Here is a 21,140-nt window from a genome sequence, read left to right as displayed (position 1 = left end):
CTCTTATTTAGGCGGACCGTGGAAAGCTACAATAAATACAGGCATGAAATGTAAGAAAGTAAACACAAGTGTGAGACAGCTTAAATGGTAGAGCATCTTAGTGCATACAAGGAGAATCTGGGTTCAACTCCCAGTCTCACCAAGTTGCTTTTTTCTAAAAAGTAAGCCTGTAAAAGTTGTAGTAAACTAAAAAAAGTAGTGTAGGAGGGTGTGTAACCTAAAAAAGTATAACCTAAAGTATATATTTACCGAATTTCGTACAATAATTTGAGCATTTGAATCCAAGCTTGCAAGTGTTGTAATATTCCGATCGTTGAACCTTGTGTAACATTTAAGGAGTGCACTGACTGATGCATAAGAACCTGTATAGGATGAGTCAGGATTCCATGTAGAAATTTTACGAATGTTTTACTACTTTTTAACCATTCCAAGATAATTAAAAGCTAATTCACATTTGTATGCGCTCTTATTCATTGTATATTTGGAAAATGTGAACAGTTGAACCTCGAATCAGTTGACACCTTGGAGGCACAGTTCTAAGAATTTGACTATTGAATCGAGGTATATCACAAAAATTTTTTCCCTTTCTACTTCTTGGTCAGAACGAGACAACCATATATGCTTATTCGCACTGTACGATGCCCTGAGGAGGGAAAATAGAAAAAGGATGCAAGCAAATCTAGGTTCTACTGTATTTCTGAAATTGCCACCGCGTGATGTTAATTGTTCTATTATTTTATAATACAAGATGATTTTTTTGTTTAACAAATGCAGTTGTTCCCTTTTTGGTTGCACTCTACTTGTGATCTTCTGGCTCTAATTCACCGTTTTTATGATTCAATAACTACTTTATTTTGACTTGTGACAAAACGGCTAAATATATTTTCATTTAAATTTGTTCCAGTTTTCTTGGGTAAAATCTTAACATATAGTTCTAACTCACCCTGTATATTCTGCATCACCATTTATCAACCTTGTTTTTTTCACGTCAAAGCCCGATACCCCGATCGTAAAATGCTTGATTTAGGATTCCTTATAAGCTAAAGGGCTTTAAACCTGAATCAGGACATCTGAGTAAGTCTGATAAGATTAAATGGACCTTATAGCAATCGACGTAGAGTTTTTCGCAATGACAATACTGCATATACCAACTGCATCGATATGCCCGATAAATGGGTATAAAGAGGACGCAATATAATTTTGATTTCATTCCACGTTGGATTTTCATTTTGTTCCTACGTCAAGATTTTTGTTTTTTAAAAGTTAAATATGAGTCATAATAATTTTTTTGTAAGAGAGCGAGATTCGTTAATACGTGAAATTCGAAAAATTGTGATGGCAATAGAAAGACTAGAGCAGCAGCTTTCACATGACCGCAATCAAACGGATATATTAAACAATATAAACTTTCTGAAAAGTAAAAAATCTTCCTTACAAAGTTCATTGAAAATGTTATACAGAAACATTAAATTTCCGGAAAGTGAAGTTTACTGGACGATGCATCTGTGAACAAGGAGGTAAGAATTATTTTGTTATTTATGGAAGATAAGAAATCAAGCTTTGCCTCGCCTACAGTCTAAAATTATAAGAATCTTGATTCCAACTACCATTACCACTTGAAGTTTCCTATTTCGATCGTTGAATGTCTATTTAGAATTTATTGTAATAAGTTAGATTTTTCGATTAAAATTGTAATATATTCTCATGTTACGAGGTTACTGGAGTTCGTTGCTTTTAAAGAGATATTTGTGTATGCGTATATATGCACATATGTTATGAACGTGTAATGCATCTCATATCTGGTCGATTTTAGCAAGTATTTGAACGTTTTACTTTGATAAAAACTAAGGATTGAGATACATTTATTGGAAGATAAAGCAATAGTCAACATTACTTGACTACTTTTAATACATTCACTAAAAAAAAATGTTCACTACTGTCCGAAAATGGTAGTTTTAGTGTGAAATTTGGATAAAATTTTTTTTTAAAACTTAAACTACGCTGGAAGATACTTCAATAGCGTAAAGAAAACTATACAGAAGTATTTATTGGTTCGCATGAATTCATATCCATATGAAATCTAAAAAATTGGAATATAATTTTATTAATTAGTATTTCTACAATAATATGATTCTGAATGAACCATCTTGAATTATATTAAACTATCTTCATAATAGTTTTTTTTTCAAAATTACATTTTAAACGATATTCAATTAGAATGAAAATTCTAATTCATAGTGATAGTATAAAATTACATAAAATTGTCATATATTTTAATAAATATTTTTTTTTCAGACTCAAGACAATATTCGTGGGTAAACGGTAGAACTACACATTGTTAAACATCGCTTTCCACAATGTCCCATTACGAGGTCAAATATATGGTAATATTTATTTTTGTCGATACAATTTTTTCATATAGTCACATTCAACTAGATAGACTAATTCTAAACTTCTCATTGTTTTTCTTTTTTATAACATCTGTTCACTGTCATATACAGTAGAACTCCTATAAGTCCGAAGCTATGAAATCAAGTATTCTGAAAATTAGAACTTATAGGATGCCCTCTCCACTTAACTTTGAGTGAGACAGAAACAGATATCTCTCTTTCTCTCTCTTGCACGCGCTTTTCACTTGATTAGTCGTCTGCTAACTAACATAACATATCATGTCATATATAATATATCAGACAAATAACAAGGAGTAGGGGAAGCCACTTTTCTTACAATGTAGGAGGAGTCGAACTTAAAGTATTCGAACATATAGAAGTTCCACTGTACATCCTAAATTTCAAATTTACAAGTTTTATAACTTTATAAACGATATTTGTAACTTCAATGGTTGAAATGTGAAAAATTTCTTAAAAATACATCAATCTACACGCAGAGAAATGTATAGTAAAAATTACCCTGAATTTTATAGTAATTTGGTGACACTGCAGGGTGAGGGTAAAAATTACTGTGCATATTCTAAAAATTACCATACTGCATAGTAATTTTTAGGGTGAAAATTACTATGCAATATGGTAATTTTTAGAATGTGCACAGCAATTTTTACAATGTGTATAATAATTTTTACCCTCACCCTGTAGTGTCACTAAATTACTATAAAATTCAGGGTAATTTTTACTACACATTTCTCTGCGTGTATACAAATGTGAGTTAAAACAATGGAATATAAGAATTAACGGATTCATTGTACACGCACTAGAATGTATTTATCAGAAGTGTCAAAGAAGTAATTGAGTTATATAAATATTTAATTGTCAAGTTTTATTTAATAAGTTGTCAGCCGAGCGGGTAAAGGTTCCAGGTTAAGTTGCGTAAAGTAGTAGTGATGCTTTTAATCCCTCTAGGGTACAATTTTCGATATTTAATTTTCCGTGAAAATTTCATCAAGTATCATTGATTAATAATATTTCTTATGTAAAGATCATAAAAAATTATTATCCAAGCATTCTTTATTTTTCAATAAATAAAGAATTGTAATCAAAACTTTATAAATTCACCTGATCCATACCGGATCTAGTAAGCGTGCCCAAACTACGCTTCTATAATAGCAAGAGTAAATTATATTAAAATCACAGAACTGGTAATTTAGCACTACACAAACATTTACTGCTGGTGGGGATAACCTCTCTTGTCAGAATACCGGCTGAGTTAAAATAAAGTTGGCTGATCATACAACTGTTTTTTCAGTCTATTAATAGTTAATAAAAAAACTCAATTGTTTTCTGTCAAATAAGAAATTAATATAAGATTATAAATCTAACTATGGGTCTCAACTATTAATTTTTTAATGTGTATACTTAATCATTCATGTAAATTAACATCAAAGTAATCTAAGTTTTCATGCTTGATTATTCATGTTATGCTTAAATGTTGCGTGGTATAACTTCTATCTATGTGAAGTTTTTTTGTAATTTATGTTCATGTAATTTCTTTGTAACATTTGTTACTTAATAAATTCATATATTCAGTCATCATCATTTGTTTTACTCCTTTAATTTAATAAAGAGATGTAAAAATATGCGGTAAACGAAGGGTATACCAAAAAATATATAAATAGTTCAGTATTCCTTGTAACTCTAACAATATTATTCCAGAAAAGTTTAAATCAGGGAATAAGCATGTGATAAGCTAAATAATAAATCACTAAGGGCAATCATTCACTTATAATCCAATATTAAAATAGCATAACTTATATGTTTGCTCCAATCACAACACAAAGTGATAAGATCTTATTTAGTTTGATAGTAGAAAAAAGAGCTAGATTTATTCAAGTATCGTAGTAGTCAGTCCTGACGTAAGAATTTCCATCAGACTCACCTATATCTGTTTCCGTTCCACATTAGATTGCTATTTGCTGTATGGTGGTCAATTTCATGACGAAAATCTCACGTCTGTTCGCTTTAGAAAAATGGCAGATACATACATAAATGACAACCTTAGACTGACGTACGGAAGTCTGTCGTCAGTCTTGCGTTCATTTGGCTACTTAGGCAATTACAAAAAATAAGCCTTCAAATGATATATCGTATCGACTATTCACACAACAGTGCCTTTATAACATTGAATACACCAGTAAATTAAGTACATGACAACGAAATTGCATTGTACTAAGACACTTTTATAATGCGTATATGTTAAAATACATTTCTATGGTATGAATTTTCTTAAGGAGTTCACAAGTTATCAACAGGTACATTTATCACTGATAGTCCGCTGGAGTAATTTCAATTACGTCTCTATTTTTAGAGCTCAACAACAACAATAACATTTCTTTATTAATTGAATTTTGGTTGAAATATTATTGGCTACTAATTTTTAATAACTAATAAATAAATATTGAACTTTGATATCGTATTTACAGCTTATTAAATTATATAATGAATTTACCAATATATAATCAGGCATATTAATGTTTAATTAATGGTAAATTCTTGTAGCCGACTTTTAAGGAAGGTATCCCGACGTTTTACCTCCGATTTTTTTGTGGCTGATATATGTTATGTTAAGAATCCCTATTTTATCTACAACCTCATTAGCGTCACCTGGTGCCTAATTGGTCAAGTCCTTATGCAAATTTGTTTTCTTTATCACCTTACTTTTTGCATCTTTTGTTTTGTTATTTTCGATTACTTTTTCCTACTTTTCTTATGATAAACTTTATTATCTATAAAAGGTGTTTTGCGTTTATACTTTATCAGATTATGGGCCCAGCAGTAAACTAAAACAAAAAATAATATTTGTATAAAACGAGTGTGGTACAATTTTCCTTTTGCTTCTTAAAACAGTATTTCTTATAATATTCTGTTGCACCTAGAGGTTATACACGTGGCATTAAAATGACCATCACAGACTTAAGTGTATCAGATAGACTTAGTGATGAAAATTATAAGCCCTGGAGACCAAATGAAGAGCATATTAGTCTATAACGATTATCGGCAATATGTAAGTGGAGAATCAGTACGACCAAATGCCACGGCTGTAGTTGAACTCAATGCATGGATCAAAGCTGATAGTAAGGCATTGGCATTAATCACAATGGGAATAACACAAGGTCAAGCACGCCACATTAAAAATTGCACCTCATCAAAAGAAGTCTGGGATACATTGGAAAGAGAACATCGATTAAAAAGTCTAGTACGTAAATCTGTACTTTATTGACAACTTTATCAAATGAGAAAAGAATCGAATGTTCCAATTATAAAATACCTTGAAAATTTTGTTGATAAAGCGAATGAACTGGAGGAGGCGGGTATAGAAATTCCACCAGAATTGTTGACAATTATGTTACTAGATACATTGCCTAGCGAGTATGAAAACTTTATTGTTGCAATGAAGTCTGAAGAGGAGGTTCCAACTCTTGAATTCGTGAAGTCCAAGCTGAATGAAGACGAGGCAAGGCGTTCTGGTGCAGAAAAACTTACGGAGAATGCACATGGGGCACTGTAGTCGATGCTTCGATCATTGAACCTACTAGCACAGGAGAGTTAATAGGCGTTATGGAATCGAACGTTCTTACTGAAAGTGATCAAGTTTGGTGCCTAGATAGTGGCGCAACTGCACATATGTGCAAAAGTCGATCATTGTTTTCGTAGATTGAAGCCCGTTCGGATTGTACTGTAAATACTGCAGGTTCTGAAAGGTTGAAAGTTGAAGGTATTGGAACTGTACATATCAATGTTAAATCAAATGAAAAATCGGTTCAAGTCAAATTGGATGATGTCTTATTGGTCCCTGCTCTAAGAAGAAATTTATTATCAATGCCCAGAGCGGCAGATCGAGGTTATACTACAATCATAGGAAAACGAACAGCAAAAGTGATGCGTTCTGATGGAAGTGTTCTACTTCATGGTCATCGAGTTGGTAAATTTGTGAGGGTTAACTCACAAAATCTACAGTATTTAAGCGTAGTGAGAAAATAAAGTTATAGTCTCTACACAGATTGGCTAGTTCATGTTGAGCCACTAGGCGGCGACGGCAAATCCGTTTCGCGCACTTTATGCGTAGAAATAAATTTATATATTGGAAAATTTGGTGCAGCATGACATCGTATCTGCCAGTCAAGCCTGTGTGAGCATTTCACCTACTTGACCGGATTTAAGGTGAGTGAGCATTTCACCACGTTAAATCAACCATTTTTTGGCGTTTCGAAAAAAACAACGAAGGGTGTAAGTATTTAACCTCTCCGTCGTCATATTAGGGTCTGTGTGGGTGTGAAACGTGACATAAAAGCCGTGTGTATCTGTGACCGCAAGAAACGCAAAGTATTATTATTGTTATCCGAGTTAAAACGATATACTCTCGTTAATTACTGTACTTATATTTTAATTGAAACTACGTCTAGCTACTAAATTTGCGTGTATTTTAAAACCTATATTGTTTAAAAGTATTTATCATCGTTTAAAAACCACTGTAAATAGAGTCATCATTATAATTATTCTGATATAATTTTCTGATCCGCCATTCTAGCGCGGCACTATAAAGTTAGTTTAAAGTACTGATCCACGGGGAGGTTCGATAAAAGTAGTCATTAGTTCACCGACTTGCCATAAATAAAATCGAGCCAACCACCGGTTAATTTCATTCCTATTTTACCGACTGATCAAAGTCCGCACAATTAACGGCGAATTCAAAACCCTGTATATACGTTATTAGTGTGTGTTAACTATTATTGATAAACTGTTTTTTTATTGTTTCTCTACAAATTTGGTCTCACTGTCATTTTAAAATCCTACCACAAAGTTAATTCTGAGGCAGTTAAGCATAAATTAGGGTAATTAGCTTCACTAATTATCCTAGGCTCCGTCTTTCGGCATTGTGAGAGGAAGTAATACTTCCTGGAGCGGATCCTGGATCGCTGAGCTTAAGCAGTCAAAAAAAATACTTCACTCTCACCTGAGTCTGTTCTTTACTATATCAATTATTATTATTGAATAAAAATAAATAGTCAATTAAACTATGAAAGTCAGTCAATAATTAACACTGTAATTAGTAGTTTAATTGATAGTGCTCATTTTTGGAGTTGTGAAAAATTTCTCGTAAGATTATATTTAACCAGGAAGTAACCGTTACAAATTATATATGGTAACAGGAATGATTAATCAAGTTACGTATTATGTTAACAATGCAGCAGCAAATAATGTTGAATGTTAGCATCAAAAGTATGGCCATCTTAATTACCGTGATTTACATATGTTACAGGTTAAAAATTTAGTAATTGGTCTTAATTTAAAACGACAACATACGGTAGAATACCTCCCACAAGAAAACGGTATGGCAGAGAGTGCAAACCGAACTCTTGTTGCGATGGCGTGATCAATGTTAATTCAATCAAAATTACCGAAACTCCTGTGGACAGAAGCAGTACATACAGCCGTCCACATTTGTAATCGATGTTCAACACATGTTTTACAGTACAAAATGACACCTTTCGAGTGCTGGTATGGTTATAAGGCAGATGTCAGCGGACTCCGATTTTTTGTTAGTACAGCTATAGCTTTAAAGAAAGGACCAAATCAAAGTAAATTTGAACCGAAAGAAGAAGAACTTATTCTAGTAGGCCATTTAAATGAATCAAAAGAATATAGACTATACAACGCCAATAAAAAAATAATTGTTAACAGACACGACGTAATATTTCACGAAAAACTTAAATTCCTGGCAACAGATGAGCAAGATAATAAAAATAGTGTCGAAAACAAAGATGTACAAAGACAAGTTGAAACAAGTGAAAAATCTACTACGTGGTCAATAGCTTTCGTCCACATAATGACAATCAAGACTGTTGAGAACCGGTAATCGAGAAAGGCCGAGAAAAATTTATCAAGACTTCGCTTCCCTGGCAATGGACAAACTAGATCCACTAACGATTAACGAAGCCAAATGCACTAATAACTGGAATAAGTGAAAAAAAGCTATGCAAGAAGAGTACAATTCTCTTATAGAAAATGGCCCTTGGAAACTAGTTTCCCGACCAGATAAAAGAAAAGTCCTCGCATCCAGATGGGTTTTCAAAACAAAAAGGAACCAAGATGGTCGCATTGAAAGATTCAAAGCAAGACTAGTAGCAAGAGGATGTGAAGAAATTTTCAGTATTGACTATGACGAGGTATTTGTTCCAGAAACAAGGTATGAGACGGTTCGCACAAATTTAGCCAGTGCTGTAAAGAATGAAATATACGTACATCAAATGGACGTAATAGCTGCCTATGTTCAAGGCAATTTATCAGATGTGCTGTTCATGGAACAACCAGAAATGTTCATGGTACTAGGAATAAAAGACAAAGTGTGTAAATTGAAAAAACCACTATACGGATTCATGCGTTTTTACCAAACTGGAAGTTAATATCAAGATTATTATCGCCATTTATGTCGACGATCTAGTAATTTGTTCGAAAAGACGGGAAAACCTAGTTGGAATAAAGAATGTGTTGAAATGACTCCTGGCAAAGAGGTTTATTTCCGCGCCAGGAGAAAGAGAAATGTTAAGGATAAAGGTGAAGATCTCTGAGGGAGACAATGTATAGTTGGAATACTCATACAGTGAATAAGGGGACTCCTGGATATTTTAGAGATTGAGAAGGATCTCTAGGGAATAGGGATAGTGTTCTGACTTCGAGTCGGCCGGACGAGCAAACTAAAAACTAGTGGACTGTAATGAATAAGAGCAGAATAAAGAAAAAGGTTGGATGCTAGAAGGTTCCTTAAAAAGAGTTTATTAACACCAAAACTGTATGGTTTTTTCACTTTTATTAACGATTAACAATTACTAGTACAATAGAAAGCACTAATCTCTAAGGTTCATTGGGTTGTCCGTAATTCAACTATTTCTACACTTGTGAATTATCTGCTGGTCAATGTTTCACCAAAAAACGTCCCAAAACAGTGGATAGCAACATTTACGGTATACACCAGAGTTGTTCGGGTGTGCGATGTATATGTGAATGTCCGTGAGGCACTATGGCGTCGACGCCAGTTCAGCTTCGCGCCCAAAGACACTACAACTGACTGTACTGGACCACTGGCATTGATGAGATTGATGATGAAGCTTCAATTATGTTCACTAGAGTTGTCTGAGTCTGTTTGACCGTAAATTTAACTACAACGGGTAAGCTGACTGCAAAAATCTGCGATTTGACTGCGAAAGGTTGTACAGAGATGACCGCGCGATTTGCCTGGAGCTAACTGACGCCACAAGTGCTCGACCGCGTACTTGTTGGCGTCACTAGGGCCGTAGAGTTGCCTTCTGGGCCATGAGGGAAATACTTCCCGATGATTGGTCCAGTGAGTTGACTGACGCGCCGGTGGACAAGTCCGGCATTAACAATTTTCGAATATTCTGAGACTTGCTGACTTGGGGCCCTCCAAGTCAGAACAGATAGTTAATTTAAGGGATGAGGAATGCACTAGGAAGCGCGGGAAAGGTTGTATGAGGTCTTTCTCTGTCTGTCTTTGTCCTGTTTCATCTATCTCGTTTACTTCGAAGAAGTCCTCGTCAGGTTCGAGAGCTTATGAATTTTGATGAGGAATAGCTTGGGTATTCCAGGGTCTTGGCGAAGAAAAAGTCAATTATATTTTTGGATAGGTATTTTTCTGCGTGTAATCGTGTATATATAACACGCATATAGTTATGCGTGTTCTCACCTACCTTTATCTTCCTCGGTGGTAGAGCCGGTGTGATTGAGGAGAGACGACGATGAGCAAGAAGAAAGAAAGCAACGATTTTAATTGAATTAATAATTAAATTAATATTAATCAAATTGAATAGATTTTAATTAATCGAGATAATAAAATAGCAAAGCGACGATGAAAAACCCACACAGCGTCGGCGTGTAATACCGATCCGTCGGCACGCGATGTTAATGCAAAGGGTGTACGTTGTTTCCAGTATTCCTTAGCCGCCCGTTAATACCTGTAAGTATGCATGCAAAGTGGGCAGGAGGATGTTATCCCTTGGGAATTGTCTTTCACGTGAGGTAATATTAACAATCTGTTTATTTATTGCTTTATACACCTATACGCAGGATTTTACCAATCCGCGACCTGAAGCGAACCTGCTTTTCGCATGAATTACAAAATATATAACTTAACAGTCTAATTGAGATTATAATAATAACTATGAACAATTCAAATAAATTATAATGATCGTACAAATCTCCGGAATACTAGCCGGGCACGAGAGGGACAAAAGATTAACAGTTGCCAGAAGGGCCAAGTGATATCAATAATAATTATAATAGTGTATTACAATTAATTATGGCGCAGCTCGCCCTATGCCCTTACAAAAGGTACAGAAATGATGTACGAGCTCACCGTGATGATATCAAACGAGGAAATCCTGGGATGCCGCAGTGATTCCTTCCGTCGGATGATAGTACCCTTGGGTGTCCTTCGACTGCTTCTCTCGAGTTCTCAGCGGCTGCAACGTGTTCGGCGACTCTCTCGGTAAAGGAGGTTGTGCGGGAGACTGCCTGGCATCTCGACCTGTATGTCCGTCCAACTCGTCCACCTGGATTCAGCTACGATGCTTTCGGCGATCGGAACTGAGCGCGTGACACGATTCACCGTTCTCGGGAACAATAAACTTAATTAAGCGGACTATGACGTTACTACACGACTAACTGCGTGCGCGATTGCTTGCTGACTGGCTCGCCGCTAACTCTAATGCTGAGCAAAGACTGCTCTGAACTGATTGCTACCGCGTCGTGCGTCGAGGTATATAGTCCCGTTTTGGCGGGATCCCCCACCATGCGTTGACTCCGCCTCTTTGTGCGGCAGCTCGTGAGGCTTTGCCCACTTGCCGCATGGCGGCTCCACCGACCGGTTCAAGGAACCCATCTTGCGGCCAGGCGGCCAAGTTCCAAGCCGGCCATCACATAATCATCCCGCCAGTAACGTAACATGGCGTTTCAGTAACCTTTTACCGCGCTTTCTATTGTAACGTTTTCTAACTAAAAATTATCTTTGTTTGCTATAATTATTAATAAATAACTATTTGTTTATAAATAAATCTTATGTGGTTCGCCCTTTTTCCTTACGGCATCCCCACATTTGCTTGACTGAACCGCTGCTCTGCTGAATGTTGTTGGAAGTTGACCGTCAATTGACCTTGGCTGGTAAAACAGGCCTCTGGTGTGTCGGTCATAGGTGTCGTGTCTGTTAGCCATAGATGGCGTGGTTGCTGGAACAGTGAATGTTTTTCTCCCCGAGAGGGCGACATGAGTTTGCTGTCTTGAAAGTTTGTCCCGTCCGGCATGGATGGCGCCACTTGTCCGAAATGGACAATGATTCCACTCGTCTTGTGACAGTGTTAAGCACAATTTTCAAAATGAAAGATCTTGGAGCAGTAAATAACATACTAGGTATCAACATTAAGCGAGACAGCGAAACTGGCAGCATAAAATTAAGTCAACCTAGATACATCGCAGACTTGTGCATAAAGCTCGATATGGAAAATTCAAATGCAGTCGACACGCTATTAAAAACTGGTTCAAAACTAACGAAAAATATGTCCCCAGAAGAAGTGGAAGAGATGAAAAATAAGCCATACAGATCTCTCATTGGGGCATTGGTCTATCTGTCAAACACAACAAAACTAGACATTGTCATTGCGGTCAGCCTTTTGAGCTGTTTCTGTTCCAATTCTGGAATTTTACACTAGAAAGCAGCTAACAGAATATTACGATATTTGAAAGGTACCCAAGAATTAGGAATTACTTACAACCAGTGCGGGAAACCCTTATTGGCTTACTCTGATGCTGATTGAGCTGGTGACCTATGAACGGAAATCAACTTCTGGATATATTATGACGTTAGCAAGCGGACCAATAAGCTGGCAAATGCGTAAACAAAAATCAGTGGCACTTTCGACAATGGAAACAGAATATATGGCCCTTTCAGATGAAGCTAAAGAAGTTATTTATCTGAGAAAATTAATGGTAACAGTCTGATTAAATAAGTTTGTTTTGGGAGCAACTACACTCTATTGCGATAATCAAAGTGCAATCCACCTAAGTAAAAATTTTCTATATCACGGTCGGAGTAAACATGCCTTGTTTCCCTGTCCTGAGAAGGACATTTTATTTGAGTATCTCGCCTTATAGGGCATAACTCTGGGAATGGCTCTACCTCTAGTGACGGCGTTACTTGAGACGTAATATTCTTGCGCCTTTAAAAAGGCACGAGGATACACGTATCTAGCCCAAGGCCTTGCAACATACCACTATGAGTCCAACCTCAATTGACCGAAAGCATCCGGTTCTCTGCATGTCGTTTCTCTACTTTCCAGCCCCGAATGCGGGCTTGGATTTTGGTCTCCCGTAATACCAGTTTTAGCCGTTTCGATCGGCGGCCCTAGCTCTTTATGGTGTGAGGGAAGCACCGTTATATTGTCAATAGCTGAGAGAAAATGTTTAGTGTTAGATGTTTCCTGAAATATATAAAAGTTTTATTATTAACTTCCCAGTGGGAAGTTATAGTAATGGGTCCGATTTTGCGAACCCCGAATTTTGACATATCTCCACGTTTTAAGGTCCCCGGAGGCGAATACGACCGTTTTCCAGTGGACGTGTGTGTGTGTACGTATGTGCATTCGGGATTATTTTTTGCCTCGATTATCTCGAGAACAAAAAACGATATTGACGTGGAACCAACTACATTCGACACGTAATTGCGCAACTTAGAACAAATTAGATTTTCAGCAAAATTGGTTTAATAGCTTTTTATGCAGAATCAAAAAACTAGAAAAAATGTGTGTGAACTACCTGAATTTTGAAATTTATAAATTATATCATTTTTTGGACAAAATTATGAGATCTTTTGGAAAATATGAATATTAAATATTTGTAATAATTGTATAAAAATATGATGACAATATTTCATCGAAAAAACAAAATCAGCAATGAAAGAATGTTAAACTCGTGTCAGGATTGAAAAAACAGCATTACAGACGCTGTCATAGTCAATAATAATTGTTAATAATATGGAATTGTGCCCATAAAAATTGAACATTGTTACTAACAAATGATTATTGATCGTGGTAATATTTAAATAAAAAGTTTTAAATTGTTATAAACAATAAAAATAGGGATCCATGCTATATATGTATATAAGTACTTTTAACGCATTTTTTTTTCTTTTATTAAAAAAATATTACCAACCGTATGACATAAATGAAAACATACTTTTTCCGTTTATAACAATGAAATTTGTTGTAAATAATAAAAAAAAAAAGATCTATGAGGTATATTTGAATTCTTCTAACGCACAATTTTTTCTTTTACTGAAATGAAGTAACTAACCATATCAAATGAATAAAAACACACCCATTTTGTTAATAACAATTCCATTTGTTATAAAGAATGGAAACAGGTTCTATTCGGAGTGTTTTCTCATTTTTTTCACTGGGAAGTTGGTCGTGTGGACCTTTCGGGTCGCACCCAGACCACTGCGGAGCACTAATATTTGTTTTTCTTATTGTTATCAAAGATTGTTTAAGTGAGAAATCCCTATCGGTTCGATCCACAGGGTACAGGTGTTCTGCGAAGGTTGCAGGCCTGCAACCCGTGCCTGAGTGTTCCGACAACGCCCAGGTGTGGATCAATGAAGTTCACTAGTTATGTTTTTACAGAGCTGGCAATGACCTACTACTTCTACGGGGCGGAGGGTTCTGTGTGTTGGGCATTGCTGCTCCCGTTTGCGCTACCCTCCTCTTTTCTCTTATTCCCTCACGGATTCTTCTAATTTCCTCGAACAATTTTTCCGCCCATGCCTTGACGAATTGTTCGAGGGCCTTTCATGTGTCCTTTGTTTGGACAAACTTTGGCACTATTCTAGGCCATGTTAAGCTGAGGTCAACGTTTGTTTCCGAACGTATGACCAATATGATATCCGTACGTTTATCTCTATATGCAGGAACGGCTCCACTGTGTCGTCGTCTCCTCTATTGCAATTGGGGCAGGTTGGATCTGTTTTGGTGGCATATTGTGCACGAAATATGCCATGTCCTGTGAATATTGGCGTCATTAAGTTGTTCAAGCGTATCCATTTATTATCAAGCCTGTCTGCTATATTCGGAAAGAAATAGTATGTTTTGCGACCTGGCTCAGAAGCATCCTATTCTGCCTGCCATATTCGTATTGTTTGCAATCTGAGGTTCATTATCGGCGTCGATGATTCTTCTGACGTGTTGTCGTTTAGGGAGATCCTAGTGATGTTGGACGTTACTACTTCATCGGTACAAAGTGTATATCGTGCATTGAGATCGTCGATCGCTATGCGTATAGGCGGGACGCCCACCGCCACGCAAAGGCCATCCCTTGAATGCGCGAGCATGCGCAGCGACTCCCAAGACGCTCCTCTGTGCGGCCGCAAGCATCAGCGAATCTTTAGCATTGCACAAATCGCTCCATGTCGGGGACGCATATGCAATCACCGGCAGAAAGCACCCCCTATATATGGTTAGACTGGTGTGATAAGTAAGTCACCAACGAATTCGCGAAAGGCGTCTTATTTTATGGTGTTGAGAAAATCTCAACTTGTGAATTAACTCAACCGTTTAAAGATAGGGATGATTATGCCGGAACAGAGCAACCGGAAGTCAGGTTCTATAAACAAATATAATATCTTTACTTTCAGCACTAACAGGTACACAATATACACTAAATGATCTTTTATGTCTGAATACAAGAATTGAATGTCTTTAAAAATTCACAGAATGTCACTTGTGGTTACTGAATGTTTGAATTGAATGTCCAACAAAATGTTCAACTTGATGTGTTCGGTATTATTGACCTCCTACACGAGCTCAGCACGCTTCTCAAGTTGATCGAGAATATGATTGTGCACGTGGCGTTAGCCTATCTATGCAATGCAAAATGAATTTATTGTACTTTCTTGAATCTACTATGAATTGTCTTGAATTATTAGTTGATTTTTATTGTCGACTGAAACTTGAATATTTCTGATGATTCACAATAGCACTAGCACTAATGATTGATTCAAAACTTTAAGATTTTTTTGAAAGGAATGTAAATGGCGTGTACACGTGAACGATAACAGTGAAAGAATGGTGACAGGAACTTCATTAGTCACAAGGGACACTGAAAATTAGTCAAATGAGTGACTAGATTAAGAATTATTGATTATTTGGTCGATTGGTTATCGACCCAGTCCCAAGACGGCCGCCGAAGTTCCTGGCAGATGGCAAATTCAAACTGAGAATTAATTAATTCTCAACACATGGAATAACTTTTCCGCTTGCGCCCGTCGTTTATGAATATGTGTGGAAATGTTAAGGTCTCTGCCGAACCAGACCCCCAGGTACCTAACCACTTCTGGGTACTTTATTTTATTACCCCCTATAGTAATCTCAGGCGGTTTACATTCATGCCTGTCTTTCTTTCTTCTGAGGTGTGGTTTATATTCTCGGTAGCTGGGATTGTTTTTATCTCTGTAATTCCTCTCGCCTCTAAGTTTGATTTCTCTCTTCATGAAGATTGCCTCCGTTTTAGTTTTTGATAACTCGAGCTTGGCATTCTTACACCAAGTGAGTATTGTGTCAACGACTGCCCGTCCTTTGGCTTCAAGGCTTTCCCTAGAATTGCCATCTATGATGACAATTAGATCGTCTGCGTACACTGCATAGCGTTTTCCATGTTCAGATTTTGCATTACTTTGTAGATATTTTTAGTGCAGTTTTGTGACTTTAGTACTTCGAGGACTAAAGGCCACCATATATTATAAAACGTGCCCAAGATTTCGAAGAGCAATGCAACCACTTAACGTTCTGCGGACTCTTGCACCGCTCTTTGCACTGTCAGTATCGCATCTACCGTTGATCGCCCTTCCATAAATCCATATTGGTGATCTGAGATGTTTCCTTGTTTAAGGATGCTAGTTGAAAGACGAATTTTTATAAGTCTTTCGAAGATTTTGCCTAGTACTGATAAAAGACTTATAGGTCAGTATGATTTGGGGCCCGCTACATCTTTGTCGGGACTCTTTAGGAGCATACGAATTGTTCCCCCCTTCCAAGCCCAAAAGAAAGACGCCTTGAGACAAGCATTCGTTGAATAATGTTAGAAATTTTTCGAGGAGGTACGCGATTGCACGTTCAACAACCTCCACTTCCAGCAAGTCTTGCCCTGGAACTTTTCCGTTCTTAAGCGTTCGGACAACTTGCTTGAGTTTTTCTTTATTGAATGGCTCTGCATCATTTGTGCTAGGTAGGTTGAGAACGTTTCTCTCTGTCCTGCTCTGTTCATCTGTATCAATTTCTGGATGGTCGTCGACCACATGTACTGCCAGCAATCGCTCGACTGTTTCTTGAAAATTTAGGGTTCCATTACCCTCTTCAGTGCGGAGTGCATTCATAACTTTTTCAGCGCGCATCTTGTGGGCCGCAATCTTGTATACCACACCCCATTTTTTCTCGTTTCCGTGGGTTGTGACGAAGTTTTTCCGGCTCTTTGTTTTCGTTTTTTTTATCGCTTGGGAGTACCTTCTTACCTGCTGGCGGTATCGAAGTCTCGGTGTCGTGATTCGGTGAGTATCTGCACCAAGCGGTGGGTATCTATGGCGCACCCTATATACACTGCGCTCTAATCGGGACAAGTGGTTGTTCCACCAGGGATTCGCTTTCCTTGGTGCTTTTCGACGCGGCATGGATTCTTCGCAAAGATCTGTTAACTCATTTGCGAGGGGGTCAGCGAATCCATCAATGTTCATCAGAGAGTCCAGCAACGGTCCAGCGGGAAGTGTGCTTCCTAGCTCGGGCATCAACCTACCAAAGGCTTCCCAATCAGCTGCTTTGACATTGAACCGTCAGAGTGCCTCCGTGTAAGTTTTACCCTGCACTCCACTTTGACCAAGCTGGATTCCGATAGCCATGTGATCTGACCCCTGAACCCACTCTCTTTCGACTGACTATTTGCTAAGGGACTGTGACAGTCCCTGAGTAGCTTTGGTCACGTCTATGTACGATTCTCTTCTTGAGAAGCTGTATGTGGAACCTTCTTCGATTCTGTTGAGAACTTCCAGACCGAATTCGGTACAGAAATTTGCAAGCTTTTCCCCTCTGGTGTCGAAGTCTGGTGACCACAGAGAATATCAGGCGTTCACATCCATACAGATAAGAACTTGCTTGCCTCTAAGAATCGTCAGGACCTTTTGTAAGTGTTCGGTGTGAACTTCGTTTGGATCCTTGTACTGGAAGTAATGTGAAATAGCGCAAAACGAATAACCAAGCCCTTCAATGAGAGCACACGTACAGTGTGCAGTACTAAGTTCATCGATATAGAGCATTTTAAAAAGAGGGTTAACTACAACAATAGCCGATTTAGGTTTTTCCCGTTTAAGGATTTTTGCGGCGACTAGGGCTCGGCCGAATCCTCTAACTGCGTAGCTTTATGAACCGGCATTCGTGGAGTAGGGCTCTTGTAAAAACAGTACATCCAGTTGCTTTTCTTTCACAAGTGCAAACGCTTCTTTCGTGGATTTAATGTTTTGATGGAGATTTGATTGAAGAAGACGGAGTTCGTCTGTCCTTCTAATGGCGGCATTCTCTGCGGTATTTTGGGATGGCACCTGACCACCAGGAGTCAGGACGGTGCTGACACCGTCTTGGTTGTCCCGTGGTTCGCATGCTGTGATGTTTTGGTTATAACTATTATTATTATAATTATAATTGTGATTATAGGCAGCATCACTATTATTATTATGATTGATATCGGTCGCCTCTGCGGAGACTCGTTGCAGAGCCCTGACAGCGGCCTTTCATTGCGAGCGGTCAAAAGATACCTTTTCTATGCTTAGAATGCGGGGCCCGGGGAAGCTACGCATTTTTGGTTGGGTTAGGCTCACCGAGCACTTACGGATTCGAAGTACCCTGCCTATCGAGTTTACTCGAGCATCCAGTCAATTTAGGAGCACAAGGCATTCCTTAGACTGGCTAAGCTCGTATCGCGTCGCGCGGTAGGAACGGACTTAGTCCAAAGAATGCCTTGTGCTCCTATTAGCGAGAGCGCCAAAAGGCAGCACGCGCGAAGCCAACCGGACACCCTGTCAAACGTTTCGGACCTCTGCGGGTGTTGAGGTGTCCAAGTTCCAGGGTCGTCTTCTTGATCCATTCTGGTTGTTGGTGTGGATTCCAGTTGTCTCTTGCAGCCTTTCTGGCCTCACGCGTAAATAATGGCCCCGCCACAAACTCCGAATGTGGCCGGTTTTACTTTCGGATATTTTGTTGTGCCCAGCACATTCCCTTGCCCACATCACAGTGGAGGGGCCGGTACCTTTGTAAATTAAGAAACCAAAGGTTGAATCCTCGTTCACGACCAATCAAATATGAAAGGTGGAATAACCTTCGCAGTATCGTCATACAATATTTTTGGGAGAAGGACGGGCTCTCGGAAAGCGGTCTGCGTGGGATTCTCTAGCCACCCCCGTGGACTAGATCCTCACACCCCGGATTGGCTCACGACTGTGGCTTGGGTTATTAAGAACTCAATATCTACATGCTTTCTTAAGAAACCTACGACATGAAACAAGGCAGCTCAGAACTCTATGGGGATAGAGGCACGCTAGATCGTCCGTGCCCCGAGAGAACCTCACTACCCTGCTTTAGCTTTCAATCTTTGCATCTTTTGATATCTGTTCTTGTCTCACTTGATTGGTTCAGCAATTGGGCAAGGACCAGCTGACCTCCTTCGGATCCATTTATTTATTGATATTTAGGAAGTATGCCAAAAGTTTATATTCCACTTATTTCCTTATTTATTCGCTCATTAATTGATTAATTAATTAAATAATTTACTTATTCATCTCTACTGTTTCTGCCATGATACTTGGTAGCTTTTTATAATTTCGCATTTTGTCATTCTTTCATTATTACATTCTCTCTTTCAAGACACATTTTCCCACACACACACACACACAAACACCTGTAAAGGACTCCACATCAAGGCAGAGCCCCGATTGTGGACATATAAGGAGATAGTGGTGATGGTGGCTCTTAGCCTCTGTTCCGTTATAATAAGGGCAGAGTTACCAGGTATACCTACGAGGAGAGGTCTACTTTTATACCCGGTTGAAGTAAACATATTAACATACGCTATAACTTCATCAGAGAAGCTCAAGGAACCAAAGAAATCGAAGTGAAACATGTCTCAACAGATATTATATTGGCTGATGTACTGACGAAAGGATTAGGTGGAACGAAGCATCAAAAAATTTTGTATCAACTTGACATGACAAAATAAAAATTTTTTTTTTTGTTTTGTAATTAGCTTGTTGATAGAGGAAGTGTTAAGATTCCCTATTTTATCTACAACCTCATTAGCGTCACCTAGCGCCTAATTGGTCAAGTCTTTATGCAAATTTGTTTCCTTTATACCCTTACTTTTTGTATTTTTTGTTTTGTTATTTTCGATTACTTTTTTCTACTTTTCTTATAATAAACTTTATTCTCTATATAAGGTTTTTTGCGTTTATACTTCTTATCATCTTATTCTACATCAAATATTAAGAGACACGTATTATTTTGCCAATACGCCTTTCAAGCACAGTTCTTATAAAAAAATTATAAGAACGAATCAAAACTTATGAGTGGTACAAAAATTCGAAACTCTAATATAAGAATAATAGAGAACGAATAGGAAAACTCTGTGCGTCCTAACAAGAACGAATAGGAAAATAATATATTTCTATGATCTCAAGAAATACGGTGATAGGAATTGGCCCGAGCAGGGTTTGCACTCCTCAATAGCACCCATATAATCTCTAGTTTGGAGAATGCTTCCAAGAGAAAAGGTTTGTCACCTGGACGAATCAAATTTGATGGAGATAAGGAGATTTGATAAGGCTGGGATATGAAAGGTATTTTATAGCCTTTGATAATGCTTAATATCGAAGCGTCTGCCGTCAATTCAGATCAAACTTGTTTAGAGAGACGTGGTAACGACGGTCTACTTGATGTTTTTTCTGACCCCTGGTTTTGCTCTGGGGAGGTTTCTGGGCTTGACTCGATTTGCATGGTTCGAGAACCTGTAGCCCATCTGAAAAGCCGATGGATGAGTTAAAGACAGGCGTCGCCAGTTTTCAGTGGCTTCAGGCCTAACAGCAACATTCGTCTTGTTTGAAGACTTGAGACACGCTGTATGAAAGTGTTGACCAACATCAGCAGGAGATTGGTGATATAATTTATTCTTTGCAAGATGCTCGCGTTGCACCTCCCTGTTTCAGCCACCTCCTGGATTATAGTGGTAAATTCTTGTAACTGAATTATAAGATCTTCCAACGAAAGTGGCCGCATTTAAAATCTCAAGGAGTAAAGAACTCTGTCCCTCTAAAAACATAAATTGAAAATCAGTGCTCCGCAGTGGTCTGGGTGCGACCCGAAAGGTCCACACGACCAACTTCCCAGTGAAAAAAATGAGAAAACACTCCGAATAGAACCTGTTTCCATTCTTTATAACAAATGGAATTGTTATTAACGAAATGGGTGTGTTTTTATTCATTTGATATGGTTAGTTACTTCATTTCAGTAAAAGAAAAAATTGTGCGTTAGAAGAATTCAAATATACCTCATAGATCTTTTTTTTTTTATTATTTACAACAAATTTCATTGTTATAAACGA

General features: G+C 37.8%; 1 protein-coding gene across 1 annotated transcript; it reads left to right on the top strand.

Annotated features, from left to right (window-relative positions):
- Positions 1–11,785: 11,785 nt before the first annotated feature.
- LOC118072295 (secreted RxLR effector protein 161-like) lies at positions 11,786–12,458 on the top strand. The gene is made up of 2 exons (XM_035092022.1): positions 11,786–12,121; positions 12,219–12,458. Exons 1-2 carry the CDS (start codon positions 11,786–11,788, stop codon positions 12,456–12,458), a joined length of 576 nt encoding a protein of 191 aa, XP_034947913.1.
- Positions 12,459–21,140: the final 8,682 nt, after the last annotated feature.

Source organism: Chelonus insularis, unplaced genomic scaffold (assembly GCF_013357705.1).
Source record: "Chelonus insularis isolate UGA/USDA-ARS -01 unplaced genomic scaffold, ASM1335770v1 contig_91_pilon, whole genome shotgun sequence".
Taxonomy (NCBI): domain Eukaryota; kingdom Metazoa; phylum Arthropoda; class Insecta; order Hymenoptera; family Braconidae; genus Chelonus; species Chelonus insularis.
This window is presented reverse-complemented; position numbering and strand designations above follow the sequence as displayed.

Excerpts from the sequence above, each read along its gene's own strand:
- LOC118072295 (XM_035092022.1), top strand. The coding sequence starts at position 11,786 with ATGGACAATGATTCCACTCGTCTTGTGACAGTGTTAAGCACAATTTTC. Across the intron at positions 12,122-12,218 it reads AACTAGACATTGTCATTGCG|GAATTACTTACAACCAGTGC; the intron begins GTCAGCCTTTTG and ends CCCAAGAATTAG.